We start from the raw sequence: 27,412 nt of genomic DNA, 5'->3' as shown, positions 1-27,412 counted from the left end.
TCAGTGAAAAGGTCAACAGATTGTTCGAGTTATATAACTAGAGGAAGAGAGCTGAAAAGGAGGGAGTGGGTGGTTGTAGACTCAGAGGCTAGAAATCAAGACAATGGAAGAACTTCAGTCACTGATCCCGATAAGATCAAGAGAACAAGAGTGAGTGATGGAGTAAGATGCAGAACAAGATTATTGGATAAGATGAGTTAAAAACAAAGAATCTACCATAAAGAAGGATGCTTTGTGTCAATGTTAAAATAAGTGTGAATTATGACAAGTATTAGTGGAGAAAATGACAATGTTCCAGGGTTTAAAATGTTGTAGGAATGAAGGCCAGTGACTTAGAGATCAGTAGACAAGTGCAACAACAAGAGGGAGAGGGCTGTATAGTCAGTAGACATGGATATTCAAAGCAGGGCATTTTTATAGGGGAAGAAAGTGTGGAGATTGGAAGATCAAGGAGATGCAAGGAGGATACCTACCCCATCCCCAGGACCAGGGTTATAAAGGGAATGTGAGACAGCACTACTACCATTTCAGAAACTTAAAAGGAAAGCAGAAGGGACTGTTCAGAGAATATAATAAGTTGAGCTTATAAGGAGCTTTGCTGATGACATTCTCCAAGGCTGACTGCTGTTTTCTCTTTCCTCCACAATGCTGCACTGTCACCTTTCTAAGAAATATCTGATCATGATGTTTTTCTGTTTAAAATTCATCAATAGGTCCCAGTAGCTTTAAGCTTGTGCAGAAGACCAGCATGCTCTAGGACTCCTACGAAACTCTCTCTAAGCACATCTCCCACCTATCCCCATATGTATTCTTCACATCTATAGGTCATTGGCAGTGGTAACACAGGTGGGCCTGGGCTTACTGATTTACTCTACATTCTCTTTTTTATACTAATCTCAATCAGTCAACCACTTATGCCATCTGGTATTCAGTTTTCTCATTTCTAGAATGAAGTAGTTAAATTCAGAGCTTGTCCTCCAGAAGACTATTACCATTTGAAGAATTAAACAGAAAAGCAACATTCTTTTTTTTTATTATTTACTTATTTGGCTGTGCCAGGTCTTAGTTGCAGCATGTAGGATCTAGTTCCCTGACCAGGGATCGAACCCAGGCCCCCTGCATTGGGAGCGCAAGCCACTGGACCACCAGGGAAGTCCCCAGAAAAACAACATTCTTAATAATGGGAGAATATTGTTGGTATTTCAGAATATTTAAGATAAGTGGCCTTGCTCATTAATTGCCAACTGTACCCTCCAGTCATTGAGACAACCAAAAGTGTGCCCATACGTCTTTAAGCATCTCAAATTGTCAGATAGCTTGATAAAATGCAGGCTGCCCAGTTAACTTTGAATTTGAGATAAACAAATAAATATTTTTAGTGTAAGTATATTGTAAATATTGCATGGGCATCATCTGTTTTTATTTGTTATATCTGGCAGCTCTACATATGGAAAGCCCTGCAGACTAGGATTATATCTATAGTCAATGTAAAAATGGCACCCCTAGAGTTGCTCAGTATACAACCTACACAACTAAATATAGCCACGCTGCTTGGTGGTCAGTACAAACCCAACTGAAAACCCTGGTTCAGGTTGTCAGTGAGAGCAACTGTAGCACTAACATTTCTATAATTCTCCAAACTATCCAGTAGTGCAATGTGCTAAAAAGCTGTGGGATACATGTACATAAGTAAAACCAAATCTGAGGAGAAAATTTGATTATTTTGAAATCAAGCAATACTACTTTTTTTTATCTTCTTAATCATTTTTATTGATTTCTCCCTTCCATTGACACTGGATCATGCTTTTCCTCAAGAATGAAAACAATATTGCTACATTAAGAAATTAGTATTCAGCATGTCACCCACACCTGGAATTACAAATGTAGGTTTCAAGGATATGACAGTGTAAATACAAGGGAATAATTAGCTATTGGTGACATTTCAGACACTAATTGGGAAGATATTCTGCCTACTCTTGAAGTTTAATAACCATTAGGAGGTGAGGTCAAAACGTTGCCAGAGAATAATAATTGACTGGTTGTCAAAAGCCAAAGAAGGTCAGATTCCCTTCAACAAATTCTGAAATTTGATTTCAGACTTTCAAACTAAAAAACTTGATTTGGTCAGCTTCCTGAAGATGGATATATTTCTTGAGGATAGATTATTATACAAGTTCACAAGAGATCAATATGTAGAGATAAAAATTGCTAATTAACTAGTTTACAATGATGCATAAAACTGCTACACAGATAAAAATATTTGCATTAGAAGACCAATGTATTCTATATCTGAATACAGATCTCAGTTTCTGTTAATAAATAGTTACTGAGTAAAAATACTATATTAAATATGAGTGAATAAATGATCTCTGCTCTTGATATCTCACTGACTAGGCTAAAAGAGTAGAGAAGAGAGAATGTGATAAAACTTGGGCAAATGGGTGGATAGAGGTGGAAAGGATGGAGAAAGGAGCATGTAGAAAAACAGAGAGATAAGAGAGCATGACACACTTGAGGAAATATAATTCAGTATAGTTAATATACTAGAAGAGAAATGGTGAGAGATGAAGATAGGGAAATGAGCAAGATCCCATTCAAGAAAGGTCTTACAAGCCTTGTTAAGCAGTTGATCTTTTTGCTTAAGAGCAATGGGGAGTCACTTCTGGGTTTTAAGCAGTTAATTATTAGATTTTTATTTTGAAAGATCAGTTTGGCAATTGTGTGACGAATTGACTGGATGAAAGGGTAGCAAGAAAAGAGTCGGGAACACTTGCTGTAACTTAGGTGAGAAGTGATGATACTAGAACAAGGAAGATGACAGTATACCTAGAGGGAAGAAATGGATAAGTGAGGTATTTAGGAGGTGATATTAATAGGACTTATCATTTAACTTTTTGTGTGGGGTAGGGAGAATGGAGAGTCCAAAACGATATACCTTATTTTGAGCCTGGATACAGGAAGAAGTAGCAAATCGAGGGGAAAGAAAATGCATGTAGTGTGTAGTTTGGGGGTTTTAATTATCTTTAGTCAAGGAAGCCAATAAAAAGACATTTTGATGTAGAGGGCTGAGACTCAAGAGATAGATCTGAGATAAAGGTCTAGATTTGTGCATCATTATAGAAGCCACCAAAAGGGATAACATCACACGGAAAGAATGTGTTAGAGTAATGAAAGAGATGGGCCTAGAAGTGAGGGACGCTAGAATTTAAGTTATAAGCAAAAGGAAAAGGAGCCTGAAAAATGTCTAAGAAGAGATGGCAGGACAAAAGGAAGAAAAACTGGGAGAACTTGCTATCAAGAAAGCAAGTGAAAGAGAGTTTTTCACTAAAAATGGAGTAGTTATATAAGGGCCAAGAAAATCTCCATTGGATTTAGGGGAAAAAATGACTTTAAAAAAGAGAAATGATGGTAAGAGCGTTTTCAGAGGACGATTAATGACAGAAACCTGAGTGTGATAGATCATAAAGTGAGTGGAAGTTGAAGAAGAGGAACCAGTGTGAGTGCTGACAGCTCTTCCCATAAGTTTGTGTCAAAGAGGAGAAAAATAATAGGACTTGAAAGGAGCACTAGTGACAAGACATTATTTTTGTGTGAGTGTACTTTGTGTGGTTTGACTCATCTGTTTGTTAGTTGTTAAAATGGAGAGAGTTGGCCACACTTGATATTGGAGGGAGGGAGGGAGGAAGGAAGGGAGGAAGAAAAATAAAAGAAAAGGAAGAAAGAAGGAAGGAAGGAAGGAAGAAAGAAAGAAAAAGAAGGAAGGGAGGGAGAAAGAAAGAAGGAAGAAAGGAAAGAAAGAAAGAGGGAGGGAGGAAGGGAGGAAGAAAAAGACGCTAAAGTATAGATTGGGATATTCTACAAGGTTCTTGAAGAGGAAGGAATAGAATCTAGGACACAGAAAGACGTGATCAGCATTGGATGATGTCTTAGTTTGTTAGGGCTGCCATAGCAAAGTACCACAAACTGGGTGATGTAAATAACAGAAATGCATTGTCTCACAGTTCTGGAAGCTGGAAGTCTGAAATCAAGGTGTCAACAGGGTTGGTTCCTTCTGACTGCTGTGAAGAAGAGTCTATTTCAGGCCTCTGTCCATGTCTTACAGATGGTAGATGGCCATTTCTTCCTTATGTCTCTTCACATCATCTTTGCTACATGAATGTGTCTAAATTTTCCCTTTTTATATTGGATTAGAGGTCCACCCTCCACCAATATGACCTCAACCTAATTTAACTAATTACATCTGCGATTACTCTATTTCCAAATAAGATCACATTCTGAGCTACTGTGGGTTAGGACTTCAACATATAAATTTTCGGAGGGTAGAATTCAACTTATAATAGATAAGAGAGACGCTTCTTCCCGGGTAGCAGGAAAAAGAGAGAAAAAGTGGCTTTGTGCAGCTGTAGATTTTGTGGCAGGAAATATAGGAGTTTCCATCTGCCTTTTATTTTCTCTAGAGTGGAGACAAAATCATCAGCAGAGAAGGAGTCAGAGTTGGAAGTGTAAGTTTCTGGAAGAGGTTTTAAAGAGCCATTGCACAGAATGAAGGCTAACTGGGTAGAATGTCAGGCAGCTTTGCAGGTACTATGGCATCAGCTTATGATAGTCAAAAGAAATAATCAATTATTTAGTGGTGCCCTTCAGATAATAATATAGGAAGGGCTGCTTTGGTCATATAATGGCTTAAAACAAAATGTGTGTCAGTGTCACTAAGGAAAAGTTATTCTGATTCACCAGTTAGCCCATTTATTTGGAGCCCAGGTTAAATGTCAGTTTGTTTGTGACAATCTCAGTTTAAAAGAGAAGCACACTCACTTATTTGTTCTAAAATTAAACAGAACTAGAAGTTCTATTAAAGCATTCAATACAATCTGTTTCCTCCACTAGATTGTGTTCTAAAGAGAGGGGTCAGCTTTTGCATCTTTCTGTTTCTAAATATCCCCTAACATTCCTCTATGGCATTGGTGTAGTCAGTAATTAGTGAGCATTTCTAGAATTGAACCTTGAGGAGTAATGAGTTTTCACTGAGTATCTGTGTCCTACTGAGGGTAATTTTTCTTCAAAAGCTTTGTCCAATGGTACACATTTTCTAGAAAAAGGAGGTGTGAGATTCATGCATAATTGTAAAGTTCAAGAATATAAACATATGGTGAGCTCTAAAAGCAGAGCACACCTGAGCCTCTTAAAGAAATATCAAATAACCAGATATCTAATCTCATAAAAGTTAAGTTTAACTTGGTGTAAAATTATAGCATTGACTTAATAAACTTCCCAGTATATTTTTTTCTATTTATGGAATCTGTAAATATAGATATATCTATAAATAAAACAGGTATCTATAAACATTATATATTAGGGTCAACGTTTTTAAATACTAGGGAATAGGAACAATAAATAAATGTAAGATATGAAAAAATATTTTATTTTGCCTTATTTTTCAGAGTGATTGTGTACTTAGTTTTTTCCTCTCTGAGCCTGTGGAACAAACAATGGAAGAATCATCACCTGTGGACCTAGGCAAGTAATTTTATCATTATTTCTATGTACAATTATTGTTTCAATATAATTGTACAAAAAATCATAACTATAATTTTTTATTTTTCAAATTAAAATCTCTTTTTAAGAATAAGACCTTAAGAGTCTTTTCTAACCACTTTGAAAGCTTTTTAACTCCTTAGAATATGTCTATCAAGTTAAATTAAACCCAGATATATTTGTCCAATTATAATAACTACATGGTATCACACTATTAACTCATTTCAATTGATTGTACATTGAGATGGAATTGCATTTCAGAGGCAGAAGTCCTGTTTTCCCCTGCAGGTAAGTCTTACAGTTTACTCAACATATTTGGAAGCAACAAAGATAAATATTAGGCAATAATAATGATCATGAGTTATCTAGCAGTTTCACTCTTATCTTTTAAAGCTCAATAATTATTCCAGCTCCCTCATGAAGTCTTCTTTTATTACCAGGATCCCAAACTAGACCAGCACAATTATCCACCCTATTCTCTGCCATATGTATGTTAATTCTAATTAATTTTTCTATCATCATCTCACCTAGATTGGCAGAGACTCTTTTTGAATGTCCTATCAATTTTTTTTTTTGACAGTTTAAAATATTACTTATTTTTTGAGAGGCCTAGGTTTAATTACATGCTTGGGGATGGGTCTTTACCCATTTGTTCATCTCCATTTTTGCTTAAGTTATCTCTAGTTTTCTCTTATGTGAAGCCAAGAGCATCTCAGCCGTTAAAATATTAGAATGTCCTATCAATCTTAAGCCTTAGTAATATAATTCCATTGCCAGTGGCCATCTAATACTGATACTGGTTTTTATCTCATATAAGATTTGCAAACCCATAATTTTCTAGGGCTTACCCCTCTTTCCTTTGCAGTTCCCAGTCTGAGTTTTATCCACATCCACCTTCCGATTCTCTGCCTTTAAGATTAGGCCCATCTGCTCATTACCTCTGCCTGTATCTGACATCCTAGATATTTAACCCTCATACAGAACAACAGTTCTGTACAGCCAGGTGAGGTCTTATAGTGTGACTATTTATTGTTACATATTTATTTTTGTGTCTGCCTTGTTTCTCCTGTTAGACTGAGAGTAACTTTAAATCAAGAACTCACTTCCCCACTATGCATTGCTCTACACTAACAAATCCTAATTTAATATATGAGAACTGTACCACTTTTATTCCCCACATTTTACTCATGTAACGTTACTCTCTAAGATGCTTTATATAGTCAAACCATAAACAATATTAAGTAAGGTAATTTCTTACATTTTATAGCATATATCTAAAGAAGAATGATGCCCACAATATAAAATATTTTTATTATCATAATTTACAAATTATACAACAAATATCTTTTTAAAAAAAATAGTATTAGCTGGGGAGATTTTCACGATCAATATTTATAAACTTGGATTAAACAGATTAAAAAAAACCAATAATAATAAAGTTGCCAATTTCTAGAGATGTCAAACTAAAAAAAGCTACTAGATTGGCCTCTATTTTGTCATTAAAGGCCTTAAAGAAAATTCTTTCTCTGTGTTTCAAAAAGTAAACTGTGGATCACTATCAAGTTTTTAAATTTGGTGATTATTATAAGGTGTTTTAAAATGCATACACACAAAAAATTTAGGATTCTTATTGTAAAACCTAAAATGGTTGCTTGAGAATTCTTTTTTTTCTGGTTTGCTTATATCTTACTACATCATACAATACTCAGGATTTGTTTCGTCACTGGTAATGAGCAAAAGATTTGATTCTCAATATTTTTAAATACAGGCTGCCTATGAAATACAGCTTGTTATCTTAAAACAACAGAACACACCTTCTAAGCAGGATATGCAAATCATTACAACAAACAAGGATTAGCAGGAAGTTGTTCCTTCTTGTATGCTTTAAATTATTTCCTCTTTCATACTTCTGAAATCTTAATGTTAATACTTTGGTCACAGAATATCAGTTGATTCTAAACAAGAAGCACAATATTATTTTAAGCATAATTCTTGTCAACTAGTTGAAACTTTGAGCTTATGTTGTTAAATGAGTAGAGGATAAAGTTATTCAAGTGTATTTAAATAATGGTTTAAATAGGATGACCTTAAGCAAAAATCCCAGACTTTACCATTTTACTACCACAACTAATGAATTGAGAGTGGATTCTGGACACCTATGTATCTAGGCACATGACTTATAAAGATCATATTAGAAATCATTTATAGTCCTGCATCTGGGAGATGTTCATATTCCTTTGCCTTTACTCACTAACTAAATGCGCCATGGTAGAACAACAGAAGAATTTATCTTTTTCACGTGCCAGCCAATCATTTCTCTCCTCTACTTAACACTTTTCCTTGGCTTCTCATTGCCTTTAGGCAGGGGCAACATCATGGGCTTGTAACCTATGCAGTCATGCAAAGCACAGTGCTTAGAACAATCCTGCTGTCACTATACTGAAATTCTAAATAATTTCTGTAAAAAGGGCTCTGAATTTTCATTTTCCTTTTTTTTTTTTTTTTTTTTTTTTTTTGCAGTACGCGGGCCTCTCACTGTTGTGGCCTTTTCCGTTGCAGAGCACAGGCTCCGGACGCGCAGGCTCAGTGGCCATGGCTCACAGGCCCAGCCGCTCCGCGGCATGTGGGATCTTCCCGGACCAGGGCACGAACCCTTGTCCCCTGCATCGGCAGGCGGACTCTCAACCACTGCGCCACCAGGGAAACCCCTTCATTTTGCATTTTTATTTCACTGACCCCCACAAATTATGTAGCTTGCCCAGCTCTTTGGAAGAAGACCAAAATCCTCCTGATGCACCTCAGCAGAATCTGGCACCCACCAATTTCCCTTTCCAGTCTAATATCAGGTCCTTCCCAATCTTGATTCCTATCTTTTTCCAATTTTTCAACTAAGACAAGATCCTCAGTACCTCACAGATTCAATTTTCTCTGCCTAGATCACTTGACTCCTGTTCCACCTTCCCCATCATTTTTTTTTTTTTGCTACATTCATTGGAGTATAATTGCTTTACAATGGTGTGTTAGTTTCTGCTTTATAACAAAGTGAATCAGTTATACATATACCTATGTTCCTATATCTCTTCCCTCTTGCGTCTCCCTCCCTCCCACCCTCCCTATCCCACCCCTCCAGGTGGTCACAGAGCACCAAGCTGATCTCCTTGGGCTATGCGGCTGCTTCCCACTAGCTATCTACCTTACGTTTGGTAGTTGTATATATGTCCATGCCTTTCTCTTGCTTTGTCACAGCTTACCCTTCCCCCTCCCCATATCCTCAAGTCCATTCTCTAGTAGGTCTGTGTCTTTATTCCTGTCTTACCTCTAGGTACTTCGTGACATTTTTTTCCTTAAATTCCATATATATGTGTTAGCATACGGTATTTGTCTCTCTCTTTCTGACTTACTTCACTCCGTATGACAGACTCTAGGTCTATCCACCTCATTACAAATAGCTGAATTTCGTTTCTTTTTATGGCTGAGTAATATTCCATTGTATATATGTGCCACATCTTCTTTATCCATTCATCCGATGATGGACACTTAGGTTGTTTCCATCTCTGGGCTATTGTAAATAGAGCTGCAATGAACATTTTGGTACATGACTCTTTTTGAATTATGGTTTTCTCAGGGTATATGCCCAGTAGTGGGATTGCTGGGTCATATGGTAGTTCTATTTGTAGTTTTGTAAGGAACCTCCATACTGTTCTCCACAATGGCTGTATCAATTTACATTCCCACCAACAGTGCAAGAGGGTTCCCTTTTCTCCACATCCTCTCCACAATTCATTTTTTCTAGATTTTTTGATGATGGCCATCCTGACTGGTGTGAGATGATATCTCATTGTAGTTTTGATTTGCATTTCTCTAATGATGTTGAGCATTCTTTCATGTGTTTGTTGGCAGTCTGTATATCTTCTTTGGAGAAGTGTCTATTTAGGTCTTCTACCCATTTTTGGATTGGGTTGTTTGGTTTTTTGTTATTGAGCTGCGTGAGCTGCTTATAAACTTTGGAGATTAATCCTTTGTCAGTTGCTTCATTTGCAAATATTTCCTCCCATTCTGAGGGTTGTCTTTTCGTCTTGTATATGGTTTCCTTTGCTGTGCAAAAGCTTTGAAGTTTCATTAGGTCCCATTTGTTTACTTTTGTTTTTATTTCCATTTCTCTGGGAGGGGGGTCAAAAAGGATCTTGCTGTGTTTTATGTCATAGAGTGTTCTGCCTATGTTTTCCTCTAAGAGTTTGATAGTTTCTGGCCTTACATTTAGGTCTTTAACCCATTTTGAGCTTATTTTTGTGTATGGTGTTAGGGAGTGATCTAATCTCATACTTTTACATGTACCTGTCCAGTTTTCCCAGCACCACTTATTGAAGAGGCTGTCCTTTCTCCACTGAACATTCCTGCCTCCTTTATTAAAGATAAGGTGACCATATGTGCTTTGGTTTATCTCTGGGCTTTCTATCCTGTTCCATTGATCTATATTTCTGGTTCTGTGCCAGTACCATACTGTCTTGATTACTGTAGCTTTCCCTGAAGTCAGGGAGCCTGATTCCTCCAGCTCCGTTTTTCGTTCTCAAGATTGCTTTGGCTATTCGGGGTCTTTTGTGTTTCCATACAAATTGTGAAATTTTTTGTTCTAGTTCTGTGAAAAATGCCAGTGGCAGTTTGATAGGGATTGCATTGAATCTGTAGATTGCTTTGGGTAGTAGAGTCATTTTCACAATGTTGATTCTTCCAATCCAAGAACATGGTATATCTCTCCATCTATTTGTATCATCTTTAATTTTTTTCATCAGTGTCTTATAGTTTTCTGCATACAGGTCTTTTGTCTCCTTGGGTAGGTTTATTCCTAGATATTTTATTCTTTTTGTTGCAATGGTAAATGGGAGTGTTTTCTTGATTACACTTTCACATTTTTCATCATTAGTGTATAGGAATGCCAGAGATTTCTGTGCATTAATTTTGTATCCTGCTACTTTACCAAATTCATTGATTAGCTCTAGTAGTTTTCTGGTAGCATCTTTAGGATTCTCTATGTATAGTATTATGTCATCTGCAAACAGTGACAGCTTTACTTCTTCTTTTCCGATTTGGATTTCTTTTATTTCCTTTCCTTCTCTGATTGCTGTGGCTAAAACTTCCAAAACTATATTGAATAAAAGTGGTGAGAGTGGGCAACCTTGTCTTGTTCCTGATCTTAGTGGAAATGCTTTCAGTTTTTCACCATTGAGGACGATGTTGGCTGTGGGTTTGTCATATATGGCCTTTATTGTGTTAAGGAAAGATCCCTCTATGCCTACATTGTATAGGGCTTTTATCATAAATGGGTGTTGAATTTTGTCGAAAGTGTTCTCTGCATCTATTGAGATGATCATATGGTTTTTCTCCTTCAATTTGTTAATATGGTGTATCACGTTGATTGATTTGCATATATTGAAGAATCCTTGCATTCCTGGGATAAAACCCACTTGATCATGGTGTATGATCCTTTTAATGTGCTGTTGGATTCTGTTTGCTAGTATTTTGTTGAGGATTTTTGCATCTATGTTCATCAGTGATATTGGCCTGTAGTTTTCTTTCTTTGTGACATCCTTGTCTGGTTTTGGTATCAGGGTGATGGTAGCCTCATAGAATGAGTTTGGGAGTGTTCCTCCCTCTGTTATACTTTGGAAGAGTTTGAGAAGGATAGGTGTTAGCTCTTCTCTAAACGTTTGATAGAATTCGCCTGTGAAGCCATCTGGTCCTGGGCTTTTGTTTGTTGGAAGATTTTTAATCACAGTTTCAATTTCAGTGCTTGTGATTGGTCTGTTCATATTTTCTATTTCTTCCTGATTCAGTCTTGGCAGGTTGTGCATTTCTAAGAATTTGTCCATTTCTTCCAGATTGTCCATTTTATTGGCATAGAGTTGCTTGTAGTAATCTCTCATGATTTTTTTTATTTCTGCAGTGTCAGTTGTTACTTCTCCTTTTTCATTTCTAATTCTATTGATTTGAGTCTTCTCCCTTTTTTTCTTGATGAGTCTGGCTAGTGGTTTATCTATTTTGTTTATCTTCTCAAAGAACCAGCTTTTAGTTTTATTGATCTTTGCTATCGTTTCCTTCATTTCTTTTTCATTTATTTCTGATCTGATTTTTATGATTTCTTTCCTTCTGCTAGCTTTGGGGTTTTTTTGTTCTTCTTTCTCTAATTGCTTGAGGTGCAAGGTTAGGTTGTTTATTCGAGATGTTTCCTGCTTCTTAAGGTGGGCTTGTATTGCTATAAACTTCCCCCTTAGAACTGCTTTTGCTGCATCCCATAGGTTTTGGGTCGTTGTGTCTTCATTGTCATTTGTTTCTAGGTATTTTTTGATTTCCTCTTTGATTTCTTCAGTGATCACTTCATTATTAAGTAGTGTATTGTTTAGCCTCCATGTGTTTGTATTTTTTACAGATCTTTTCCTGTAATTGATATCTAGTCTCATGGTGTTGTGGTCAGAAAAGATACTTGATATAATTTCAGTTTTCTTAAATTTACCAAGGCTTGATTTGTGACCCAAGATATGATCTATCCTGGAGAATGTTCCATGAGCACTTGAGAAAAATGTGTATTCTGTTGTTTTTGGATGGAGTGTCCTATAAATATCAATTAAGTCCATCTTGTTTAATGTATCATTTAAAGCTTGTGTTTCCTTATTTATTTTCATTTTGGATGATCTGTCCATGGGTGAAAGTGGGGTGTTAAAGTCCCCTACTATGAATGTGTTACTGTCGATCTCCCCTTTTATGGCTGTTAGTATTTGCCTTATGTATTGAGGTGCTCCTATGTTGGGTGCATAAATATTTACAATTGTTACATCTTCCTCTTGGATCGATTCCTTGATCATTATGTAGTGTCCTTCTTTGTCTCTTCTAATAGTCTTTATTTTAAAGTCTGTTTTGTCTGATATGAGAATTGCTACTCCAGCTTTCTTTTGGTTTCCATTTGCATGAAATACCTTTTTCCATCCCCTCACTTTCAGTCTGTATGTGTCTCTAGGTCTGAAGTGGGTCTCTTGTAGACAGCAAATATATGGGTCTTGTTTTTGTATCCATTCAGCCAATCTGTGTCTTTTGGTGGGAGCATTTAGTGCATTTACATTTAAGGTAATTATTGATATGTATGTTCCTATTCCCATTTTCTTAATTGTTTTGGGTCTGTTTTTGTAGGTCTTTTCCTTCTCTTGTGTTTCTTGCCTAGAGAAGTTCCTTTAGCATTTGCTGTAAAGCTGGTTTGGTGGTGCTGAACTCTCTCAGCTGAACTCTCTCAGCTTTTTCTTGTCTGTAACGGTTTTAATTTCTTCATCAAATCTGAATGAGATCCTTGCTGGGTAGAGTAATCTTGGTTGCAGGTTTTTCTCCTTCATCACTTTAAATATGTCCTGCCAGTCCCTTCTGGCTTGCAGAGTTTCTGCTGAAAGATCAGCTGTTAACCTTATGGGGATTCCCTTGTGTGTTATTTGTTGTTTTTCCCTTGCTGCTTTTAATAAGTTTTCTTTGTATTTAATTTTTGACAGTTTGATTAATATGTGTCGTGGTGTATTTCTCCGTGGATTTATCCTGTATGAGACTCTCTGTGCTTCCTGGACTTGATTAACTATTTGCTTTCCCATATTAGGGAAGTTTTCAACTATAATCTCTTCAAATATTTTCTCAGTCCCTTTCTTTTTCTCTTCTTCTTCTGGAACCCCTATAATTCAAATGTTGGTGCATTTGATGTTGTCCCAGAGGTCTCTGAGACTGTCCTCAGTTCTTTTCATTCTTTTTTCTTTATTCTGCTCTGCAGTAGTTATTTCCACTATTTTATCTTCCAGGTCACTTATCCGTTCTTCTGCCTCAGTTATTCTGCTATTGATCCCATCCAGAGTATTTTTCATTTCATTTATTGTGTTGTTCATCATTGTTTGTTTCATCTTTAGTTATTCTAGGTCCTTGTTAAATGTTTCTTGCATTTTGTCTATTCTATTTCCAAGATTTTGTAGCATCTTTACCATCATTATTCTGAATTCTTTTTCAGGTAGACTGACTATTTCCTCTCCATTTGTTAGGTCTGGTGGGGTTTTATCTTGCTCCTTCATCTGCTGTGTGTTTTTCTGTCTTCTCATTTTCCTTATCTTACTGTGTTTGGGGTCACCTTTCTACAGGGTGCAGGTTCGTAGTTCCCATTGTTTTTGGTGTCTGTCCCCAGTGGCTAAGGTTGGGTCAGTGGGTTTTGTAGGCTTCCTGGTGGAGGGGACTATTGCCTGTGTTCTGGTGGATGAGGCTAAATCATGTCTTTCTGGTGGGCAGGTCCACGTCTGGTGGTGTGTTTTGTTGTGTCTGTGGACTTATTATGATTTTAGGCAGCCTCTCTGCTAATGGGTAGTGTTGTGTTCCTGTCTTGCTAGTTGTTTGGCATGGGATGTCCAGCACTGTAGCTTGCTGGTCGTTGAGTGAAGCTGGGTGCTGGTGTTGAGATGGAGATCTCTGGAAGATTTTCACCGTTTGATATTATGTGGAGCTGGGAGGTCGCTTGTGGACCAGTGCCCTGAAGTTGGCTCTCCCTCCTCAGAGGCACAGCACTGACTCCTGGCTGCTGCACCAAGAGCCATTCATCCACACGGCTCAGAATAAAAGGGAGAAAAAGTTGAAAGAAAGAATTAGTAGAAGTAGAAAGAGAGAAAGAAAGAAAGAAAGGAGGGAGGGAGGGAGGGAGGAAGGAGGGAAGGAAGGAAAAAAAGAAAGGAGATAAAGTGGAATAAAATAAAGTAAGATAAAATATAATAAAGTTATTAAAATAAAATAATTATTATTAAGAGAAAAAGAAATTTAAAAAAGAAACATAAAAATCCAGACGGATAGAACCCTAGGACAAATGGTGCATGCAAAGCTATACAGACAAAATCTTACACAGAAGCATACACCTACACACTCACAAAAAGAGGAAAAGGGGAAAAAATCATAAATCTTGCTCTCAAGTCCATCTCCTTAATTTGGGATGATTCGTTGTCTATTCATGTATTCCACAGAGGCAGGGTACATCAAGTTGATGGTGGAGCTTTAATCCGCTGCTTCTGAAGCTGCTGGGAGAGATTTCCCTTTCTCTTCTTTGTTCGCACAGCTCCCGGGGCTCAGTTTTGGATTTGGCCGCACCTCTGCGTGTAGGTCGCCGGAGGGCGTCTGTTCTTCGCTCAGACAGGACGAGGTTAAAGGAGCCGCTGCTTCGGCGGCTCTGGCTCACTCAGGCCGGGGGGGAGGGAGGAGCACGGAGGGCGGGGCGAGCGTGCGGCGGCCGAGGCCTGCGTTACGTTGCACCAGCCTGAGGCGCGCCGTGCGTTCTCCCGGGGAAGTTGTCCCTGGATTCCGGGACCCTGGCAGTGGCGGGCTGCACAGGCTCCCCGAAGGGGGGTGTGCATAGTGACCTGTGCTCGCACACAGCTTCTTGGTGGCGGCGGCAGCAGCCCTAGCGTCTCATGCCCGTCTCTGAGGTCCGTGCTTTTAGCCGCGGCTCGCGCCCGTCTCTGGAGCTCCTTTAAGCAGCGCAGTTAATCCCCTTTCCTCGCGCACCAGGAAACAAAGAGGTAAGAAAAAGTCTCTTGCCTCTTCAACAGTTCCAGACTTTTCTCCGAACTCCCACCCGGCGAGCCGTGGCGCACTAATCCCCTGCAGGCTGTGTTCACGCCGCCAACCCCAGTCCTCTCCCTGCGCTCTGACCGAAGCCCGAGGCTCAGCTCCCAGCCCCGCCCGCCCCGGCGGGTGAGCAGACAAGCCTCTCAGGCTGGTGAGTGCCGGTCGGCCCTGTTCCTCTGTGCGGGAATCTCGCCGCTTTGTCCCCCGCACCCCTGTTGCTGCGCTCTTCCCCGCGGCCCCGAAGCTTTCCCCCTCCGCCCCCCGCAGTCTCCGCCCGCTAAGGGGCTTCCTAGTGTATGGAAACCTTTCCTCCTTCACAGCTCCCTGCCACTGGTGCAGGTCCCGTCCCTATTCTTTTGTCTCTGTTTATTCTTTTTTCTTTTGCCCTACCCAGGTACGTGGGGGGTTTCTTGCCTTTTGGGAGGTCTGTCTTCTGCCAGCGTTCAGTAGGTGTTCTGTAGGAGTTGTTCCACGTGTAGATGTATTTCTGGTGTATCTGTGGGGAGGAAGGTGATCTCCACCCATTTTTTTTTTTTTAATAAGGAAGTTTTTGCTATTTGTCACATATTTATTTAAATTTATTTATTTATTTATATTTTGGCTGCGTTGGGTCTTCGTTGCTGTGCATGGGTTTTCTCTAGTTGTAGTAAGCAGGGCCTACTCTTGGTTGTAGTGCACAGGCTTCTCATTGTGGTGGCTTCTCTTGTTGCAGAGCAGGGGCTCTAGGCACCCATACTTAAGTAGTTGTGGCATGCAGGCTCAGTAGTTGTGGCTCGTGGGCTCTAGAGTGCAGATTCAGTAGCTATGGCGCACCGGCTTAGTTGCTCCCCAGCATGTGGGATCTTCCAGGACCAGGGCTCTAACCCGTGTCCCCTGCACTGGCAGGCAGATTCTTAAGCACTGCACCACCACGGAAGTCCTCCCCATCATTTTTTTTTTAACATCTTTATTGGAGTATAATTGCTCTACAATGATGTGTTAGTTTCTGTTGTATAACAAAGTAAATCAGCTATACGTGTACATATATCCCCATACCTCCTCCCTCTTGCGTCTCCCACCCACCCTCCCTATCCCACCCCTCTAGGTGGTCACAAAGCACCGAACTGATCTCCCTGTGCTATGCAGCTGCTTCCCACGAGCTATCTATTTAACATTTGATAGTGTATATATGTCCATGCCACTGTTTCATTTCGTCCCAGCTTACCCTTCCCCCTCCCTGTGTCCTCAAGTCCATTCTCTACATCTGCGTCTTTATTCTTGTCCTGCTCCTAGGTTCTTCAGAACCATTTTCGGTTTTTTTTCTAGATTCCATATATATGTCTTAGCATATGGTATTTGTTTTTCTCTTTCTGACTTACTTCACTCTGTATGACAGTCTCTAGGTCCATCCACCTCATTACAAATACTCAATTTCGTTTCTTTTTGTGTCTGAGTAATATTCCATTGTATATATGTGCCACACCTTCTTTATCCACTCATCTGTCGATAGACACTTAGGTTGCTTCCATGTCCTGGTTATTGTAAATAGGGCTGCAATGAACATTGTGGTACATGACTCTTTTTGAATTATGGTTTTCTCAGGGTATATGCCCAGTAGTGGGATTGCTGGGTCATATGGTAGTTCTATTTTTAGTTTTTTAAGGAACTTCCAAACTGTTCTCCACAGGGGCTGTATCAATTTACATTCCCACCAACAGTGCAAGACGGTTCCCTTTTCTCCACACCCTCTCCAGCATTCATTGTTTCTAGATTTTTTGATGATGGCCTTTCTGACTGGTGTGAGGTGATACTTCATTGTAGTTTTGATTTACATTTCTCTAATGATTAGTGATGTTGAACATCCTTTCATGTGTTTGTTGGCAATCTGTATATCTTCTTTGGAGAAATGTCTATTTAGGTCTTCTGCCCATTTTTGGATTGGGTTGTTTGTTTTTTTGATATTGAGCTGCATGAGATGCTTGTATATTTTGGAGATTAATCCTTTGTCAGTTGCTTCATTTGCAAATATTTTCTCCCATTCTGCGGGTTGTCTTTTGGTCTTGTTTATGGTTTCCTTTGCTGTGCAAAAGCTTTGAAGTTTCATTAGGTCCCATTTGTTTACTTTTGTTTTTATTTCCATTTCTCTAGGAAGGGGGTCAAAAAGGATCTTGCTGTGATTTATGTCATAGAGTGTTCTGCCTATGTTTTCCTCTAAGAGTTTTATAGTGCCTGGCCTTACATTTAGATCTTTAATCCATTTTGAGTTTTTTTTTGTGTATGGTGTTAGAGAGTGTTTTAATTTCATTCTTTTACATGTAGCTGTCCAGTTTTCCCAGCACCATTTATTGAAGAGGCTGTCTTTTCTCCACTGTATATTTTTGCCTCCTTTATCAAAGATAAGGTGATCATATGTGTGTGAGTTTATCTTTGGGCTTTCTATCCTGTTCCATTGATCTATATTTCTGTTTTTGTGCCAGTACCATACTGTCTTGATTACTGTAGCGTTGTAGTATAGTCTGAAGTCAGGGAGCCTGATACCTCTGGCTCCGTTTTTTGTTCTCAAGATTGCTTTGGCTATTCGGGGTCTTTTGTGTTTCCATACAAATTGTGACATTTTTTGTTCTAGTTCTGTCAAAAATGCCATGTAGTTTGATAAGGATTGCATTGAATCTGTAGATTGCTTTGGGTAGTATAGTCATTTTCACAATGTTGATTCTTCTAATCCAAGAACATCCTCATCATTTTTTGCATCCTTCAGATCTCATCTCAATTGCCTTTGCTATATAGTCCTGTAATGTTTTTTCCTCAAAATATGTATTGCAATGATAACTATATTATCTGCTTCTTTGTAGGCTAAAAACCCATGAACACATAATCCATGTCTGTATGGCTCAACCTTGTAACCCCAGTGCATAGCACAGTGTCTAGCCTTCTCTATATGCTCATAAAGAATTACTGAACAAAAACCTGATGATAGAAAGAACAATAATGGGAGATATGTTAATATTCTGTGCCAAGGTAGCTTGCCATTTTTATAGAAAGGACAAGAGAGAAGAAATCAAAACCCAAATTTATGCTACTTCTCTCACACTCACCATTTTATGTGGAAAAGCCCTGGCACAAGGAACTCAGTGCTTCCCAACCGCTAGAATTCTCTTGAAGTATCGCCTGGAAAAAAAAATCTATAAGTTACTGCATCAAATATTACAGACACTAGACCCAACCAGGGCACTAACCAGAAAGTTGATAGATCTTGTATGTTCTTTAATGACAGACTGTTTAAACTCCCCACAAATTAATATGGCCCTAATGCCAAATAATACCTCCAGGAAAATAAAAATTATCCACCAATACACAACTCTGACACACAGAAGATTGATTTTTGTTAAGATATAGAAACAATACCATAGGTAATGGAGTAGAACATGATCAAAGAAGACAGTTGCCAGCGTTAAGAGGATGAATTAATGAGCTTGTTTAGACTCCATTGATAATTACAAATGATGGCAAACAGGAGCTTTCAATCATTACCTCACATCACTACAGCTCTCCTTTGAGATGTTAATTTAAAAGGGAGCTTGAAGCCATGCAGTCTCCATGGCAGAGTCTCTCTGGTTAATGTTCTAGCTACTTGCTGTGGCAAAGCCCAGACCAATTATCTGTAAGTTGAAGTATGTTATCCAGGTTTTCAATTTAAATTTTAATGATATGGAAGGACAAGAGGTGATGGGTTAGGACTACTTGGAAATAAATGCTTGTATTAATTTGTTTTTCAAATTTTCAATTGAAAGCTTTAAAATATGCATTTTGCTATACTATATCATATAATCTCATGTTTCTAATTAGAAGATTATTTTAGATTTTTACTTGTGGCTGATGTGAGAAGGAAAAGATGAAAAAAATGAGAGTTAGAGGACTTTCTCTAATTACCCCATGTCTAATAGCTGGGTGTCAAAAGATATCACTTAAAGTCTAACAAATCAAGCAATAAAAAAATCTTAGCATATGTAATATTAGTGTTAGAGAAACACTGAAAAAGATCACAACATTAAATATATCAAAAATTGGGTGGTAGATCAAAGTAGATGAGAAAGATTATGCACACTAATTTTATCTTTGTTTCTATTAGGAAACAAATATTGTGAAAAGAATATTAAATAAAAGTAACCACTAGAACAAAAATTAAAACTTCCCTAAGTATCATAAGTACATAAAAATAAAAACAAATTACTTTGTGAAAGACTTTCTTTAAAAACCATGAAAACAAAAATGTTCTATTTCTTTAATAACTTAAAACAATAAGAACAAAGAGAAAACATATCTATTATATCAATAAGCATAAATAGGCTTAACTCATCTATTAAGAAAATTCCAACTGGAGTGAAAGTGAAAACCGTAACTCTATATTTAATGTAAAAACACACTTAAATCACTTTAAAGTGATTTTAAAAGATTGAAGATTAAAATAAAGGCATAGGTATATTAGGCAATGCAAGGATGTGGAAACCAGAAGTCACAGTCTTATATAAAAAAGGCGGAATTTGGTCCAAAAAGCCTTGAATTAAACAGGAATGGAACTTAACTATAACAAGTACAATTCTCAATAAAGATATAAGCAGTTATGACAGCATATCAAATATGACAGCAGCATGTATAAAACAGAAATTATGGGACATACAAGGAGAAACACACAAAAACAAACTAGTAATAGGATATTCTAATTTGCTTCTCTTGATTTATGAAAGACTGAGTAGAAAAACATAAGTGACACATAGAAAAATTAAATAGTAAAATTAATAAGGCAGATTTTGTTAATTTGTATCAAACTCTTTATCCTAAAAATAGAGAATATATCTTATTTTCAAGTGCCCATGGAACATCCATGAAAATAGATTATATATTAGGTCACAAAGGAAATTTCAATATATCCTCAAAAATAGAAATAGTATGACATATTCTCTAATCATGAGACAATACAGTGAGAAATCAATGGAAAAATTCAGAAAGCTAAAAGATACTTAAATTTGGAGATATAAAAAATTAAACTCTCTTGAACATCTCTTGGGTCAAAAGGACTTATAAATCAAAATTGCAAACTTTCCAAAGAAGGGCAATAATGAAATACCACATCTCAGAAACCATGAGAGAAAGATAAAGGAATGCTCAGAGGGAAATTGGAACAAGAGGTGCAAAACAAACTAAAGGATGACAAAAAGAAAAACATGGATAAAGATAAAAGTAGATTTATGATTTAGAACACAGAAAACAGTAGATTAAATAAATCTGGAAGTTAAAAGTAAACAATAAAATAAATAAGCCACTAGCTAATCTAATCAAAAGAATGGAGGCAAATGCAAATACACAAAATACAAAAGGAGAAGCAAGAAGTGACCATAGAAAGAGATGAAATTGAAGAGTAGTAAGAGACTTTGTTCAACTTTAAAAAACTAAATTTGTAAATGTCTGAAATAGGTAGTGTTCTAGGAAAGCACAATTTACCCCAGAAAAGATCAAAGTAGATAGAATAAATAGAAAAAGTTTCAAAAAGCAACCTATGAAACAGTACCAAGTTCCGATGATTTCCAGAGGGACTATGCCAAACTTTTAAAAAGCAGATAATTCCACTGTTATTTAAACAATTCCAGAACAGAGAAAAGTAAGGAAAATTTTCTGTATTACTTTCATGAAGCAAATAAAGTAGTTATGCCAGTAGCTTCAATGATTACAAGGATTGCAAAAAAAAAAAATAAGGAATCACAGGTTAACCTCACTTCTGAATATAATGGAAAATTCTAAATAAAATATTAACCAAATTAATCCATCAGCACACTAAAGGAATATAATTCACCATGACCATAAATGCCAGAATATTTCAATGCTGGTAATGCACATAGTGTATAATACACATTATCATATTAATAGATTGAAGGAGAAAATAGCATGGTCTTCATTACAAACACTGAAAAGGTTTTTGATAAATTTCAATAAACTTTCCTGATTAAACACTCAAATAAAAATAAATGGGTAATGCCTTAACAGGAGAAAATGCATCTATCTTGGCTATCCAAAGCCCACATCAGGAATGCAGAGAAATAGTGGAAAAATATTTCCACTAGAGTATAAAATAAGGTACTATGCCCTTGAGCATCACGATTACATTACATTGTGCTGAAAATATTAGCCAACATGTGATTCCTCCATCCCCTCTTTTGAAGGTCTTTGCTCTAAATTTGCCTTTTCAATGAGAAGTACCCTGATCATCCCATCTAAAACTGCAATCTGCCTCGTATTCTGGAAGCTCCCAGTGCCTTTATCCTGTTGTGGTTTTTTTCTTATCATTAATCGTATTCAGCATATTATAAATTCTACTTATTTATTATGTTTATTGCTTTTTTAATATCTCCCCCAATACTATAGAATTGCCAAGAGGGGGATTTTGTCTAATATGTTCCAAAGGCCTAGAACAGTGCCTTGTCCATAATAGGTCAATAAATATCTGTGAACTAAGTTATTTTAAATAGAAAAAAATTAGAAGCATAAACTTTGGCAAAGAGAAGACAAAATTAATTACTGGTTGCCAGTAATATGATCACATACCTAGAAAAATGAGAATCAACTAAAAATCTATCACAAATGATGAAATTCAACAAAGGTATCAGGTACCAACTTCATATATAGATACCTATTGCATACATATATATATATGTATATAAAATATTGTTACATATATGTAATGACTAGTTAGAATATATAATAAAAGAAAGATCCCCATTACAATGGCAGCAAAAAAAACCCCAGAAAACCAAAACAAAACAAAACAAAAAACCCTAGGAATAAATTTAACAGGAAAAGTACCATACCAAATGAAGAAAACTTTAAAACACTATTGAAAGATGCCTTGAACGAATGGAAAGATACAGCATACTTTGGGTAGGAAGATTCAACATCATAAAGATGTCAGATATTTCCAATTTAATTTTGAAATATAAAATTTTAAACTACAAACAGATTTAAGTATTTTTTATTGAAGTATAGTTGATTTAAAATATTATATTAGTTTCATGTGTATAGCATAATGGTTTAATATTTTTATAGATTATACTCCATTAAAAGTTATTACAAGATAATGGCTTTAAGTCCCTGAGCTATATAACGTATCTTTGTTGCTTCTCTATTTTATACATAATAGTTTGTATCTCTTATCCCATACTCATATCTTGCCCCTCTCCTCTTCCCCCTCCCCACTGGTAACCACTAGTTTATTTTCTGTATCTGTGAGTCTGTTTCCGTTTTGCTATATACATTCTTTTGTTTTACTTTTTAGATTCCACATATGAGTGGTATCATACAATATTTGTCTTTATTTGACTTATTTCACTAAGTATAATATTGTCTGTGTCCATCCATTTTGCTGCAAATGGCAGAATTTCATTCTTTTTTACGGCTGAGTAGTATTCCATTGTGTGTTTGTGTGTGTGTGTATGTGTTTGTGTGTGTGTGTGTATATATATATACACCACATCTTCTTTATCTTCTTTATCCATTCATATGTTGATGGACAGTTGAGTTGCTTCCATGTGTTGGCTCATGTACTACTGCCAAGAACATTGGGATGCATGTATCTTTTTGAATTAGTGTTTTTGTTTTCTCTGGTTATATACCCAGGAGTGGAATACTGGATCATATGATAGTTCCACTTTCAGTTTTTTGATGAATCTCCACAGTTTGCCATAGTGGCTACACCAATTTATGTTCCCACCGACAGTGTATGAAGGTTCCCTTTTCTCCATGTCCTCGCCAACATTTATTATTTGTAGATCTTTTGATAATAGCCATTCTCTCAGGTGTGACGTGATGATATCTCATTGTTGTTTTAATTTTCATATCTCTGATGATTAATGATGTTGAGCATCTTTTCATGTGCCTGTTTGCCATCTGTGTGTCTTTTTTGGAAAAATGTCTATTCAGACCTTCTGCCCATTTTTTAATCAGGTTGTTTGTTTTTTTGATATTGAGTTGTATGAACTGTTTATGTTATTTTGGGTATTAACCCCTTATCAGTCATATCATTTGCAAATATTTTCTCCCATTCAGTAGGCTGCCTTTTCGTTCTGTCAATGGTTTCCTTTGCTGTGCAAAAGCTTTTAAGTTTAATTAGGTCCCATTTGTTTATTTTATTTCTTTTGGCTTAGGAAACAGATCCAAAAAAATATTACTACACTTTATGTCAAAGAGTGTTCTACCTAAGTTCTTTTCTATGAGAGTTATTATTTCACATCTTACATTTAGGTATTTAATCCATTTTGAGTTTATTTTTGTATATGGTGTGAGGAAATGTTCTAATCTCATTCTTTAACATGTATCTGTCCAGTTTTCCCAGCACCACTTATTGAAGAGAGTGTCTTTTCTCCATTGTATATTCTTGCTTCCTTTGTCGTGGATTAATTGATCACAGGTGCATGGATTTATTTCTAGGCTCTCTATTCTGTTCCATTGATCTGTGTGCCTGTTTTTAATGCCAGTACCATGCTGTTTTCATTACTGTAGTTTTGCAGTATAGTCTGAAGTCAGGAAGTATGATTCCTCCAGCTTTGTTCTTTTTTTTTTTTTTTAAACATCTTTATTGTGGTATAATTGCTTTACAGTGGTGTGTTAGTTTCTGCTTTATAACAAAGTGAATCAGCTATACATATACATATGTTCCCATATGTCTTCCCTCTTGTGTCTCTCTCCCTCCCACTCTCCCCATCCCACCCCTCCAGGCTGTCACAAAGCACGGAGCTAATATCCCTGTGCCTTGCGGCTGCTTCCCCCCAGCTATCTACCTTACTACGTTTGTTAGTGTGTATATGTCCATGACTCTCTCTCGCCCTGTCAAAACTCACCCTTCCCCCTCCCCATATCCTCAAGTCCGTTCTCCAGTAGGTCTGCGTCTTTATTCCTGTCTTACCCCTAGGTTCTTCATGACATTTTTTTTTCCCTTAAATTCCATATATATGTGTTAGCATACGGTATTTGTCTTTTTCTTTCTGACTTACTTCACTCTGTATGACAGACTCTAGGTCTATCCATCTCATTACAAATAGCTCAATTTCATTTCTTTTTAAGGCTGAGTAATATTCCATTGTGTATATGTGCCACATCTTCTTATCCATTCATCCGATGATGGGCGCTTAGGTTGTTTCCATCTCCGGGCTATTGTAAATAGAGCTGCAATGAACATTTTGGTACATGACTCTTTTTGAATTTTGGTTTTCTCAGGGTATATGCCCAGTAGTGGGATTGCTGCGTCATATGGTAATTCTATTTGTAGTTTTTTAAGGAACCTCCATACTGTTCTCCATAGTGGCTGAACCAATTCACATTCCCACCAGCAGTGCAAGAGTGTCCCCTTTTCTCCACACCCTCTCCAGCATGTATTGTTTATAGATTTTTTTGATGATGGCCATTCTGACTGGTGTGAGATGATATCTCATTGTAGTTTTGATTTGCATTTCTCCAATGATTAATGATGTTGAGCATTCTTTCATGTGTTTGTTGGCATTCTGTATATCTTCTTTGGAGAAATGTCTATTTAGGTCTTCTGCCCATTTTTGGATGGGGTTGTTTGTTTTTTTGTTATTGAGCTGCATGAGCTGCTTGTAAATTTTGGAGATTAATCCTTTGTCAGTTGCTTCATTTGCAAATGTTTTCTCCCATTCTGAGGCTTGTCTTTTGGTCTTGGTTATGGTTTCCTTTGCTGTGCAAAAGCTTTGAAGTTTCATTAGGTCCCATTTGTTTATTTTTGTTTTTATTTCCATTACTCTAGGAGGTGGGACAGAAAGGATCTTGCTGTGATTTATGTCATAGAATGTTCTTCCTATGTTTTCCTCTAAGAGTTTGATAGTTTCTGGCCTTACATTTAGGTCTTTAATCCATTTTGAGCTTATTTTTGTGTATGGTGTTAGGGAGTGATCTAATCTCATACTTTTACATGTACCTGTCCAGTTTTCCCAGCACCATTTATTGAAGAGGCTGTCCTTTCTCCACTGTACATTCCTGCCTCCTTTATCAAAGATAAGGTGTCCATATGTGCGTGGGTTTATCTCTGGGCTTTCTATCCTGTTCCACTGATCTATCTTTCTGTTTTTGTGCCAGTACCATACTGTCTTAATTGCTGTTGCTTTGTAATATAGTCTGAAGTCAGGGAGCCTGATTCCTCCAGCTCCTTTTTTCGTTCTCAAGATTGCTTTGGCTATTCGGGGTCTTTTGTGTTTCCATACAAATTTCGAATTTTTTTGTTCTAGTTCTGTGAAAAATGCCAGTGGTAGTTTGATGGAGATTGCATTGAATCTGTAGATTGCTTTGGGTAGTAGAGTCATTTTCATAATGTTGATTCTTCCCATCCAAGAACATGGTATATCTCTCCATCTATTTGTATCATCTTTAATTTCTTTCATCAGTGTCTTATAATTTTCTGCATACAGGTCTTTCGTCTCCTTAGGTAGGTTTATTCCTAGATATTTTATTCTTTTTGTTGCAATGGTAAATGGGAGTGTTTTCTTGATTTCACTTTCAGATTTTTCATCATTAGTATATAGGAATGCCAGAGATTTCTGTGCATTAATTTTGTATCCTGCTACTTTACCAAATTCATTGATTAGCTCTAGTAGTTTTCTGGTAGCATCTTTAGGATTCTCTATGTATAGTATCATGTCATCTGCAAACAGTGACAGCTTTACTTCTTCTTTTCCGATTTGGATTCCTTTTATTTCCTTTTCTTCTCTGATTGCTGTGGCTAAAACTTCCAAAACTATGTTGAATAAGAGTGGTGAGAGTGGGCAACCTTGTCTTGTTCCTGATCTTAGTGGAAATGCTTTCAGTTTTTCACCATTGAGGATGATGTTTGCTGTGGGCTTCTCATATATGGCCCTTATTATGTTGAGGAAAGTTCCCTCTATGCCTACTTTCTGGAGGGTTTTTATCATAAATGGGTGTTGAATTTTGTCGAAAGCTTTCTCTGCATCTATTGAGATGATCATATGGTTTTTCTCCTTCAATTTGTTAATATGGTTTATCACATTGATAGATTTGCGTAGATTGAAGAATCCTTGCATTCCTGGAATAAACCCCACTTGATCATGGTGTATGATCCTTTTAATGTGCTGTTGGAATCAGTTTGCTAGTATTTTGTTGAGGATTTTTGCATCTATGTTCATCAGTGATATTGGCCTGTAGTTTTCTTTCTTTGTGACATCCTTGTCTGGTTTTGGTATCAAGGTGATGGTGGCCTCGTAGAAGGAATTTGGGAGTGTTCCTCCCTCTGCTATATTTTGGAAGAGTTTGAGAAGGATAGGTGTTAGCTCTTCTCTAAACGTTTGATAGAATTCACCTGTGAAGCCATCTGGTCCTGGACTTTTGTTTGTTGGAAGATTTTTAATCACAGTTTCAATTTCAGTGCTTGTGATTGGTCTGTTCATATTTTCTATTTCTTCCTGATTCAATCTTGGCAGGTTGTGCATTTCTAAGCATTTGTCCATTTCTTCCAGACTGTCCATTTTATTGGCATAGAGTTGCTTGTAGTAATCTCTCATGATTTTTTTTATTTCTGCAGTGTCAGTTGTTACTTCTCCTTTTTCATTTCTAATTCTATTGATTTGAGTCTTCTCCCTTTTTTTCTTGATGAGTCTGGCTAGTGGTTTATCTATTTTGTTTATCTTCTCAAAGAACCAGCTTTTAGTTTTATTGATCTTTGCTATCGTTTCCTTCATTTCTTTTTCATTTATTTCTGATCTGATTTCTTTCCTTCTGCTAGCTTTGGGGTTTTTTTGTTCTTCTTTCTCTAATTGCTTGAGGTGCAAGGTTAGGTTGTTTATTCGAGATGTTTCCTGCTTCTTAAGGTGGGCTTGTATTGCTATAAACTTCCCCCTTAGAACTGCTTTTGCTGCATCCCATAGGTTTTGGGTCGTTGTGTCTTCATTGTCATTTGTTTCTAGGTATTTTTTGATTTCCTCTTTGATTTCTTCAGTGATCACTTCATTATTAAGTAGTGTATTGTTTAGCCTCCATGTGTTTGTATTTTTTACAGATCTTTTCCTGTAATTGATATCTAGTCTCATGGCGTTGTGGTCGGAAAAGATACTTGAAACAATTTCAGTTTTCTTAAATTTACCAAGGCTTGATTTGTGACCCAAGATATGATCTATCCTGGAGAATGTTCCATGAGCACTTGAGAAAAATGTGTATTCTGTTGTTTTTGGATGGAGTGTCCTATAAATATCAATTAAGTCCATCTTGTTTA

General features: G+C 37.0%; 1 protein-coding gene across 2 annotated transcripts in view; it reads left to right on the top strand.

Moving 5' to 3' along the window:
* The window catches only part of PIK3C2G (phosphatidylinositol-4-phosphate 3-kinase catalytic subunit type 2 gamma), a 353,016-nt gene that overhangs the window by 270,660 nt on the left and 54,944 nt on the right, over nucleotides 1-27,412 (top strand). For both annotated transcript variants that reach the window (XM_032647260.1, XM_032647259.1), the window contains one exon: nucleotides 5,442-5,517. In XM_032647260.1, the coding sequence (XP_032503151.1) occupies nucleotides 5,442-5,517 (76 nt within the window). The remainder of the gene's footprint in view (nucleotides 1-5,441; nucleotides 5,518-27,412) is intronic.

This window comes from Phocoena sinus, chromosome 10 (assembly GCF_008692025.1).
Source record: "Phocoena sinus isolate mPhoSin1 chromosome 10, mPhoSin1.pri, whole genome shotgun sequence".
Classification (NCBI taxonomy): domain Eukaryota; kingdom Metazoa; phylum Chordata; class Mammalia; order Artiodactyla; family Phocoenidae; genus Phocoena; species Phocoena sinus.
The sequence above is the reverse complement of the archived record's forward strand: the minus strand, read 5'-3'. Positions and strand labels throughout refer to the sequence as shown.